Source organism: Panthera onca, chromosome B1, assembly GCF_046562875.1.
Source record: "Panthera onca isolate mPanOnc1 chromosome B1, mPanOnc1 haplotype 2, whole genome shotgun sequence".
NCBI classification, from domain to species: Eukaryota; Metazoa; Chordata; class Mammalia; order Carnivora; family Felidae; genus Panthera; species Panthera onca.
Genome location: NC_138342.1, coordinates 55,137,076 through 55,149,213, shown reverse-complemented (window position 1 = coordinate 55,149,213; position 12,138 = coordinate 55,137,076). Strand labels below are relative to the sequence as shown.

General features: G+C 35.2%; 1 protein-coding gene across 2 annotated transcripts in view; it reads left to right on the top strand.

The window, feature by feature from the left end:
- Window positions 1-12,138, top strand: part of UBA6 (ubiquitin like modifier activating enzyme 6) — a 91,663-nt gene that overhangs the window by 24,119 nt on the left and 55,406 nt on the right. For both annotated transcript variants that reach the window (XM_060654948.2, XM_060654949.2), the window contains 4 exons: window positions 3,341-3,435; window positions 3,974-4,002; window positions 8,464-8,558; window positions 9,097-9,208. In XM_060654948.2, the coding sequence (XP_060510931.1) occupies window positions 3,341-3,435; window positions 3,974-4,002; window positions 8,464-8,558; window positions 9,097-9,208 (331 nt within the window). The remainder of the gene's footprint in view (window positions 1-3,340; window positions 3,436-3,973; window positions 4,003-8,463; window positions 8,559-9,096; window positions 9,209-12,138) is intronic.

Sequence of the window (12,138 nt, the reverse complement as noted above, 5' to 3'; positions counted from 1 at the left end):
TCTGAAGCAAGCTCCAGGCTCTGAGCTCCAGGCTCTGAGCTCCAGGCTCTGAGCTGTCCGCACAGAGCTCGATGTGGGGCTCGAACTCACAGACTGCAAGATCATGACCTGAGCCAAAGTCAGACGCTTAATCAACTGAGCCACCCAGGTACCCCAGAAACATTTGACTTTCTTAATCAACTTGCAGTGTGGCATAGTATGGATGCCATAGTATGGATGCTTGGGTGCCTGGGTGGCTCAGTTGGTTGAGCATCTGACTTTGGCTCAAGTCATGATCTCACGGTTCATGAGTTCGAGCCCCACATTGGACTCATAGAACCCACTTCAGATCCTCTGTCCCCCTCTACCCCTCTCCCACTTGTGATCTCTCTCAAAACTAAATAAACATTAAAAAAAAAAAGTATGAATGCCAAGGCCAGACTGTCTGGATTGAAACTTATATCCACTATTTTTAAAGTACTTAAATTAAATTACTTAATTTCTCTGTGCTTAAGTTTTCCTCTCTGTATAAATGGGAATATGATAGAACTTATAGAATTTTTGTGAGGGTTAAATTAGTTAATACAAGTAAAACATTAAAACAATGTGGCGCATAATAAACACTCAATGTTAGCAGTTTTTCCTACTTGTCAGCACTGTTTAGGTATTGATATACAAGAATAGACATATTTACTGTCATATTGGTGGAGGGATTTAAATGTTGCTTTTACTAATCAAGAGAACAAGCAGACAAAAAAATCAGAATGAGTATAGAGGTCTTCAACATGGTTATTAAAATTACTATAATGCACGTGTAAAGAATGCTGTTTCTAACCAACTGTAAAACAACAACCAATGTCATTTTCCTACTGTAGAGGGAAACGAACCACAAGAGAGTCAACAATAGAGAACGAACTGAGGGTTGATGAAGGGTGGTGGATGGGTGATATGTATTAAGGACAGCACTTGTGATGATCACTTGGGTGTTGTATGTAAGTGATAAATCACTGAATTCTACTCCTGAAACCAATGTTGCACTCTATGTTAACTAACTAAATAAAAAAAGAACACATGGAACATTTGCAAAATTGACTAAAAAAATTCTCAAATATTAAAAAATGAAATCATATAGATTGTAATTTGTTTTCACAATGCATTCAGGCTAGAAGTTAACATAAGAGATAAATAGAATATTCCCCATGTAATTAGAAATTTTAAAATAAACTTCAGATTAACCTGTAAATCAAAAAAGAATCATAATTAAAACCAGAAAATAATCATGAAGTACTATGTATCAAAATTTGGAATGCTCTTTAAGATCAGTTAAAGTTTTACATGTATATTTTAGGAAAGAAAACCTGAAAACTGATGAGTTATTATTTTAGGAAATTAGGAAAAAACAAAATAGAAGACACCAGCCAAGGGCTAGCCCTATTCATGTTAACTTTTTCCTGCACATTAAGGATGTGAAACTACACGAGCTTCACTATACTGCAGGACAGTTATTTGGTATACTTTGGGAAAAGTTTGGCATTAGATAGTAAAGTTATCCGTGCATTTCCTCTCCTAGATTTATGCTATATATATTTATAGAAACTGCTGTATACACTTGTGTTTCATGAGACATATGTAAGAATGTTTATAGTCTCAGGCACCTGGGTGGCTCAGTCGGTTAAGCGTCTAACTTTGGCTCAGGTCATGATCTCACGATTCTCTCTGCCCTTTCCCTGCTTGCTCTCTCTCTTTCTGTCTCTCAAAAATAAATAAACATTAAAAAAAAAAGTAATGTTCATAGCTCACTATAACTGTCCAAAACTATAGAATAGCAGGGGTGCGTAGGTGGCTCAGGTGGAAGAGCATGCAACTCTTGATCTTGGGGTTGTGAGTTTGAGCCCCATGTTAGGTGTAGAGATTACTAAAAAAATAAATAAATAAATAATCATGCTACAAAGCTATAGAATGGTTAAATTATGGTGTGTTATTACAGTAGGATAGTATAATGCAATAGACTAAAACAACTGAAAACTAATAGCTACATGCATTGATAATAAATAAATCTCATAAATTCAATTTCATTCAAAAGAGGGATGACACAGAAGACACCATTCAAAATGCTCCCTTTTATGTGAATTTCCAAAACAGACAAAACTTAAGTATATTGTTTAGGGGAACACAAATAAGGTTGGCAAGACTATATAATACACTATTCCATACATACTATAGTAGGTGTTCAGCAAATATTTGATGAATAATAATAATAGTTTTGATCTCTGAAATAAATGGTAAGTACTGATTTAAAAAGGAAAGTCTAGGTTTTATTATATTTTGTAGGAATATGGAAGGAAATGACAGCTTGTGTTTATAAAGTTTCTTCTGACTAGACAAGAAACCCCTTTTCAGACTTGTATATTGAATATAAATAGCTAAAATATGAAAATTAATCAAACATCTGTATACTAAACAAACATACATTAAACTAGCGTGTATGTTGTGAATTCCAAAAGAAATATTTGTAAACCAAAGGGTTCATTTATTTATACTGAACTCATCCTTCCAATGATTTTTGTCAGAATCCACTAGAATGTACATTATCTTCAGTAACTTAATCATCAAGTTTATCACTGTTCTTTCAGATAAACTTTCTTTTTTGGCTTTATTATTGTATCTAATTTTTTAAAATAGCCAATGTGTATTTTTTGAAATTCCCATTGTAATGCTGCCTGTGGCTATTAGGATGGATGGCTTAACAAGATCACTTACATGCTTTATCAGTATTTATACTTTAAAATAATGTTCCAGGGCACCTGGCTGGCTTAGTTTATAAAGCATGTGACTCTTGATCTCAGGGTCAGGAGTTCGAGCCCTACAATGGACATAGATATTACTTAAAAAAAGAAATAAATAAAATAAAATAATGTTTGAAACTGCTTAAGTCCTCTCCAAGAAAAGCAGTGATTTTTTTTTTTTTTTTTTTTTTTGGTCTCAAATTCTGTTTACAGTGACAAGTTTAAAGCAGAGATACCAAACTTAAATGCTTGTAGTGGCCCCTGAGGTAATAAATGAAAGGACCAGGATGGGAACTGTGGCAAATCTGGAGCAGAGTCCTCCTTGTCTAAACAGAGCAACTCCTACTCAACTCCATCTGTTTGTTGCCACAAGGGAATGTGGTGCCAAATACTCATTTTTTTTCTCAATATGTCATCTATTTGGCAATTAATTTAGAAATGTTGAACACTGCAAGTGATCCAAAACAAGTATGTGGGCAGGATCTAGTTGTTAGGCTGTTAGTTTGCAAACAACTTTAAAGGATAGATACTTTTGGTGAAATAATGTATTGGTTTTTATTGTGTTTTACCTATAGTCGACAGAGGTACGTTCTTGGAGACACAGCAATGCAGAAGATGGCCAAGTCCCATGTTTTCTTAAGTGGTATGGGTGGTCTTGGTTTGGAAATTGGTAAGTAGTATTTTTATTCATAATTTTATACTACACTTTGAGCAACATAAGTTAAAGAATTTAATTTCTTCCCCTTGTACTATTTCCTATAAAGGGAATTCGATCCAACACCTTGAAAAGATTGTTTTGGTTCTTTCAGCAACATTGTTTCATAATACTGCTATATTCTTCCTAAAGGAATCAGTAATGACTCTCTTGTTTCTCTTTGTGATGTTAATAGCAATTAATGATCATTTCTGTATCCTTACTTTATATGATAGAGTGCATACAAACATATATTTGTAACAACATGTCTAGAATAATACTATAAAATTTTAAGAGTGATTACTTCTGTGTGGTATGGTTTTAGAAAATTTAATTTTTTCCGTTTTGTTCATCTGTATTTTTTTAAGGAACTTATACTTTGGTAGTAAAAAAAAAAAAAAAAAAGTTAAATTCTCCAGTTAAAGATGTGTCCAAGCTCCATGAAGAGTATCTAAAATACATTCCTAATATTAAGCTATTCTTTTTCTTTTTTTTTTTTTTTTCCCCTTTATAGCAAAGAATCTTGTTCTTGCAGGAATTAAGGTAAGTGAATAAATGTCCTTGGTTAGAATAATTGTGATTTTTTTTCCATCCTCAGTAGTGGTAATATTACTTACATTTTGGCTTAGTTTTTGCATCTTCATTTAGTGGCAAAACTTTTTTTTTTGTTAAGTTTATTTATTTTGAGAGAGAGAGTGAGCAACCAGCAAAGAGGGAGAGACAGAGAATCCAAAGCAGGCTCCACACTGTCAGCACAGAGCCTGACATGGGGCTCAATCCCACAAATCATAAGATCATGACCTCAGCTGAAACCAAGAATAGGTCACTTAACTGACTGAGCCACTCAGGTGCCCCAGCAGCAAAATTGTTTTAGTGCTGTATTTTTTTCTTTAAAAAAAAAAGATATTCTAGAAAATTCCAAAATTTTATGAAAATGGAATTTTTTTTTAAGTTTGTTTATTTTTTGAGAGAGCAGGAGCCAGGGAAGGGCAGAGAGAGTGGGAGAGAGAGAATCCCAAGCAGGTTCTGCACTATCAGCGCAGAGCCTGACACAGGGCTTGAATTGACAAACGGTGAGATCATGACCCGAGATGAAATCAGGAGTTGGAAGCTTAACAGACTGAGCCACCCAGGCATCCCCAAAATAGCATAGTTTTAACAAAACCCCATGTACACATCATGCAGCTGCAATTGCATGCTCGTAGACAGATTTGTTCCATGTATCTCCTTCCCATTCCTCATGGCTCCCCAGCCACCAAATTATTTTGATATAATACTCAGACATCCTATTATATCATTCTTAAATATTTTAGTATATAATTCTAAAAGATAAGGGTACCTTTTGAAAGCATAACCACAAAGCCATTTTTGCACCTTAAAATGTAACCATTTTGTTAATATCATTGTCTTAGTTATCTATTGCTGAAAACAAATTACCCCAAAACTTGGCAACTTAACAACACTTATCTCAGGGTCAAGAATTGCGTGCAACTTAGCTGGTTCCTCTGTTTGAGGGTCTTTCATGAGGCTCTAATCATGACATTGGCAGGGCTGCAGTCATCTCCAGGCTAGGGGAATAATCTGCTTCCCAAGCTTGCTCGCATGATGATTGACAGGATTCAGTAGCAAGGTCATTCCACTTCACGTTCCCATCTCAGTTCCCTGCTGGCTCTTGGTTGGAGATCACCCTCAGTTCCTTGACATGTGATCATCTCCATTAGGCAGCTCACAATATGGCAGTTTGCTTCATCAGAGTAAGCTAAACAAGATGACTAGAAAGGAAGTGTACTAGCAAAACAAACCAGTCTTTTGCAACCTAATCTCAGAAGTGACATTTCATTATCTATGCTTATTTGCTAAAAGCAAATAGTTTCACTAGTTTACAAATGTATGGAAAAGGAATTATGCAAAGGCCTGAGTACCAGGAACTGGGAATCATTAGGGCCATCTTACAAGCCTATCTATATCAGTCATCAAATATCTAGTTAGAGTTCAAATTTTCCCAAATGTCGTACGAAAATTTTTTTTTGGTTTGTTCTAATTAGGATCCAAGTAAAGTCCATATACTGAATTTGATTTCTTTTAATCTATATAGTTCCCTTCCCTGATATTTATTTACCCTTACAATGCACTTGTAACTAACAACAGGTCATTTACTACATGTACCTCTACTCTTGTATTTCATATAAACTGGTACAGAGATTTCCTGTAAACTGAATCCAGAGATTCAGGTTCAGATTTGATTGTTTTGGCACTACTGTTTCACAGATGATTTTATATTTTTCTCATCAAGAGGAAATCATAATCTGTTGTCCTTGTTTTGATTATTACTGATAATAATGATCATTGCCTAGATTCATTATTTTATTAGGGATAATGATATTCTAATTCTGTCCTTTTTGATTTATTAGCTGGAATAATTTAGAAAGACAATTCTCCATTCACATATTTGGTTTCACTAAAGTATAGTTTGCACTTGTACAAAAGGCAAGATAAATACTTGTTGGTTTTTTTTCAGCCTTTATTTACCAGTTTTCAAAATCAGTGGTTTCCCTATCATCCACTAACAGTGACTAGTGAACTTGTGTGGCTTGTTTGTACCTGAACGTCATAATAAACTCATGAATTTAAACATACATGATTTGTTTTGATCTAGTGTAGTTGTTATTCTCATTTATGCTTAAATTGTTTCATCTTTGCTTGTTAGGATCTTCTTCAACTTCTTGAGTCCTTTTGACCTAACCCCAGTGGTCTTTGTCACTAATGATGAAGTCTTTTCAGTGGACAGATCTAGAACATTCATCCTGAGTGAACACTGAAATATCTGAGTTTCAAGTTTAGGACCACAGCATATCTACTTCTTTGATTTTATGATTTTGTATCTTTATCTCTTACTGTAAGGGTTTGAGTCTTAATGACATGAACCTAATTACATACTTGCTTTATCCTATGTTACACCTATTTATGATATAGATTCAGCATAGCAGTTCTAATATTATTAATAGCAATATAATTATTGAAAACCATTTATGATTTATTATTTTTTTTAATACTTATCTTTTGGGAGAGCACAAGCAGAGGAGGGGCAGAGAGAAGGGGACAGAGGATCTGAAGCGGGATCTGTGCTGACAGGCTAACAGCAGTGAGCCCAATGTGGGGCTTAAACTCACGAACTGTGAGATCATGACCTGAGCCAAAGTCGGATGCTCAACCGACTGAGTCATCCAGGTGCCCCACTTTATTTTATTTTTAAAATTATATTTATTTTTTGAGAGAGAGAGAGCATGAGCAGGGGAGGGTCAGAGAGAGAGGAGTACAGAAGATCCCAAGAGGACTCTGGGCTGACAGGCTGATAGCAGCAGACCCACTATGGGGCTCAAACTCATGAACCACGAGATCATGGCCTGAGCCAAAGTCAGATGCTCAACCCACTGAGCTACCCAGACACCCCTAATTTTTTCTTTTTCATCCTTAGGATATATCCTGTCTAGATTTGGCAGGCAAATTAACTACTTTTTAAAGTCACTTTAAATAATTCCTTTGGGTAGTTATGCAACATATTCAGTAGATAGTTTTCTCCATTCATTTTGCTCTGGATTTCTGGGGATCACGTTTAAATTTAATTAAATTTTACTATTATGAGACTTATATAATTCAAAGCAGAATTTATGAGGGCACCTGGGTGGCTTAGTCGGTTGAATGTCTAACTTCGGCTCAGGTCATGATCTTGTGGTTCATGGTTTGAGCCCCACGTCGGGCTATGTTCTGACAGCTCAGAGCCTGGAGCCTACTTCAGATTCTGTATCTCCCTCTCTCTCTGCCCCTACCCCACTTGCACTCTGTCTCTCTCTCCCAAAAAATAAACATTTTTTTAAAAAGTAGAATTTATAAAACAAGCTTTATTCAGGTAAGGCTACCTTCTCTTTACCCTATTCCCTCCTTCCCTTATTAGGTCACCCCCTTTTTTTCATGTTTTGAAATATAAGCAAATACATGCATACAAATATGCAAATCTATATATATTTGTGTATACAAATTTACTCTCAGCTGCCTCTCTTAAATAAAGTGCCATACTTTCTTCCACCTTGCTCTTTATCACTTAACAGCATATCCTGGGATTATTCCTTAATGATAAATATATATGTTTCATTTTTTTATAGCTGTACAGGTATACATTGCATGGATGTATATTATTATACCCAATTCCTTACTTGTAGACATTTTAATTATTTTCAGTCTTTTTCTATTACAAGTAGTGCTGCAGTTAATACTTTTGTACGTATATCATTTTTAATCTTTCCCAGTGTGCCTTTATGATAGATTCTTAAAAGTGGAATTGTTATGTCCAAGGATAGAAGCACATGTTATTTCACTAGAGATTACCAAGTTCTTTTCCATTGAGGTTATGCTATTTTACATTCTCACCAATAACATATAAGAATGCCTGATTCATGTCACTCTCCAGTAAAGTATATTGTCAAACTTTTGGATTGATGCCATTCTAATAAATGAGAAAACATATTTCATTCTTGAGTAGAGTTGAACATTCCTAAATATTTTAAAGGGCCATATGCATTTCTTTTTCAGTATTCTCCATGTTCATATACTTTGCCCCTTTTTCTGTAAGATATGTCCTCTGATACAAGTTGAAAATATTCTTTCCAAATGTTGTTATCTTTTTTTACTTAGAACATGGAGCATTTGGAAATGTTTATGTGAATTCTTTTGATTGTATTTTAATACAACATGCTACTTTCCTAAATTGAAATTCTCATATGGTTTAAAGTAGTTTTTCCATTAATTTTCCTGGGTTTCCAGATGTATATGGTCATATCATCTGTGAATGAATCCAGCTTTAGATCCTTTCTAATTCTTAAGCTTCCTATTCCTGTCTATGTCTAATTACACTGGATAATACTTCTGATACAATGTAAATGAAATTGGAGATAGTGAGCATCCTTGTCTTATCCCTGACTTTAACAGAGATTTTTCCCTTTTTTGAAGGCACTTACCATTCATGATACAGAAAAATGCCAAGCATGGGATCTAGGAGCCAACTTCTTTCTCTGTGAAGATGATGTTGTTAATATGAGAAACAGGTGAAGATGAGATATTTTGATGTTTTATCATAGAATTTTTTTTTTACTCTCACAATTACATAGGGTATTTTCTGTGCCTAAAACACTAACTCATTGATAGTTGTTTGACTCATCCCCATAACACATCACCATAGATAAATAAGTATTAACATATACTTATTTAATTATTTAGATTTGTGAAAATTTTAATACACTCACATTGCTACCTAGAAGTGAATTTTAAGATTGTTAAAGGTCTTTATTATTGCTTTATTCTTAAAAAGCTTGAAGAGGTTGGAACTAGGGTACACTTTGAGATTGTGTGGCTTACTATGGAATGTGACAGTATACTACATTTCAAGAGTGCGTAGTTGTCTATAAAAATAAGTAAGTCTTAGCTTCTTTCTTCCTCTACAGTTTGTTAAATTTCCATTGAAATTTTCTAACATTCAGGTTTCTCTGATGTTGTCAAAGTGTCCAGGTATGAGGGATTGAATATATTGAATGAAAGAGTAGTAAAAGTCCTTTTTTTTTTTTTTTTTTTTTTTTTTTTTTTTAGGGCTGAAGCTGTACTTCAACATATTGCAGAACTCAATCCTTACGTTCATGTCACATCATCTTCTATTCCTTTAAATGAAACCACAGATCTCTCCTTCTTAGATAAATACCAGGTTGGTACTCTATTTTATGTTAGTTTATATATATATATATATATATATATATATATATATTGTTGTAAGTATTATCGTAGTGTAACTAATTAAACCTAGTCTGTTGAGCAGAGCAAAAAATTGCAGGTCAAAATACTTCCTTTAGAATACCTTTCAAATGCTCCATTTTAGGGAAAGGGCCTGAGATATTGACAAAGCCATTATATCAGTCAGCTACTTTCATAGTTATGTGCATAAAAACTACCCAAAACTCAGTGGTTTATAGCAACATGTATTTATTTCTTTATCCTCCATCTGCATGTCATTTGGAGTTCAGCTGTTCTAGGCTAACCTTGAACTGTAGAGCCTGGGTTTTTCTCCATATGCCTCTCTTCTGGGACCAGGAGGCTACCGAGGACATGGTGTCATACCAATAAAAGAAGTGTAAAGGGGCAAGTCCAACTATCGAAGCACACTTCAATCTTCCATTCGTGTTACTTCTATTTATATTTCATTAGTCAAAGCAAGTCACATGGTCAAGACCAAAGTTGAACAGGAAGGTATACTCTGCTCTTATGAAGGCCATGGGCAAAGGATGATATATAAGCTGATGATATATAATCAGTATATAATCTGATGGCAGAAGTAAAATATGTGGATCAACATTCAGTCTGCTTTAGTTAAGGTTAACTTTAGTTAACAACAATTCTCTCTTTCTCAAAATAAATTTTTTAAAAAAAGAAAAAGGCTGCTTGGGTGACTCAGTCAGTTCTAAGTGTCTGACTCTTGATTTCAGCTTAGGTCATGATCCCATGGTTCATGGTATCAAGCCCCGTATCAAGCTGTCTGCTGGCAGCATGGAGCCTGCTTGAGATTCTTCTCTCTCTCTCTCTCTCTCTCTCTCTCTCTCATTCTCTCATTCTCTCATTCTCTCATTCTCTCATTCTCTCTCTCCCTCCCTCCCTCCCTCCCCTCCTCCCCTTCTCATTCTCTTTCTCTCTCAAAATAAATGAATAAATTTTAAAAACAACAACATTTCCTAGCACCTTAGATGTTTCAAAAGCAACTAGGTTGACCCTGATTTTCTGTGATTAAATTATGATGTTGCCCTTTGGGGAAGAACACTCCTGTGTTTCACCTCTACTCAGTACTTTTCACACTGTGTGACCATATGTGTGTGGGTTTTTCCCCCAAACCAAGCAGTTCTCCAAACTCCTTGGACACCTTCAGTGTCCTACAGTTCAATTCAGTTTTGACACTATCTACCTGGAGAAGATAGCTTCGGATCCCACAAGTTAAGGATTCATTCCCACAAGAGCCCCTCTCTGTCCACTTTCTGACATCAATCACAAATCCAGGTTGTTACCTGTTCCTCTGAGGGCTGGCTATAAATCAGAGGTTTCCATGTCCCTCTCTTAGGGTCCAATTAATTTGTCAGAGTGGCTCACAGAACACAGGAAGACCGTTTACTTATTAGATTACTGGTTTATTATAAAAGCTGTAACAAAGGAACAGTCAGATGGAAGAGATGCATAAGGCAATGAATGGAAAAGGGGGGCTGAGCTTCCATGCCCTTTCTAAGTATGTCATGTTCCTGGCATGAATCTGGAAGCTCTCTGAGCCCATAGTTGAGGTTTTCATGAAGGCTTCATTATGGAAGCATGAATGATTAAATGATTGGCCTTTGGTGATTAAGTCAGTCTCCAGCCCCTCTCTCCCTGGAGGTCTAAGAGATAGGGCTGAAAGTTCTCACTCACAAATCACAAGGTTCGTTCCCCTGGCAATCAGCTCCCATTCTTAGGGGGCCTCAAAGTTATTTCATTAATCTAAACTCAGGTGTGGGTAAAAGAGGCTTGTTATGAATAACAAAAGACATCATTATTTAACCTTTATCACTCTGGAGCTATTTCAGGATCTGGGATAAAACTAAATACATAATGAAAAATGTCTCTATAGCTCTTCTATAGGAAATTGCAAGAGTTTTTAGGAGCTATGTGTCAGGAACCTTGGATAATGACCAAAAGGTATATTTATTATTATTATGTCACACCAATTTGAAAACCAGTGTAAACTTCTGTTCTGGACTAGATAACTTGAAATCCATCTTCTACAAAGATGTGTAATAGACTTCTTACGTAGATTTATGTAATAGACTTCCTTTTATGTTTTTATTTTTTATTGAGGTGTAATTAACACACACACAGTGTTAGGTTAATTTCAGGTATACAGTGTAATGAATGAACAGTTTTGTGCATTACTCAGTATTCACCATGATAAGTGTAGTCGCCATCTATCACCAAGCAATGTTATTAAACTATTTTAACTATATTCCCAATGCTGTATTTGTCATCTTTGTGACTTACTTATTTTGTAACTGGAAGTTTGTACCTCTTAATCCTATTTACCTATTTCACTAGTCCCTCTACCATCTCCCCTCTGGCAACCACCATTTTGTTCTCTCTGTTTAGAAGTCTGGTTTTTTTTTTATTTCTTTGTTAATTTGTTTTATATTCCAACTGCAAGTGAAATCATATAGTATTTTTCTTTGACTTCTTTCATTTAGCATAATACTATGTAGGTCCATCCATGTTGTTGCAAATGGCAAGATCTTATTTTGTTTTTATGACTGAGTAATATTCCATCACATGTAAATATTACATCTTCTTTATCCATTTATCTGTTGATGGACACTTGGGTTGCTTCCATATCTTGGTTAATATAAATAATGCTGCAATAAACAGGAGTTCATATATTTTTTTCAAACTAGCATTTTTGTTTTCTTTGGGTAAATACTCTGTAGTGGAATTATTGGATCATATGGTATTTCTATTTTCAATTTTTGAGGAACCTCCATACTGTTTTTCACAGTGGTTGCACCAATTTGCATTCCCACCATGCATTCCCCTGCCCTGATACAGAGCATCAGCCGTTAGGTGATGACCTGAGCCAAA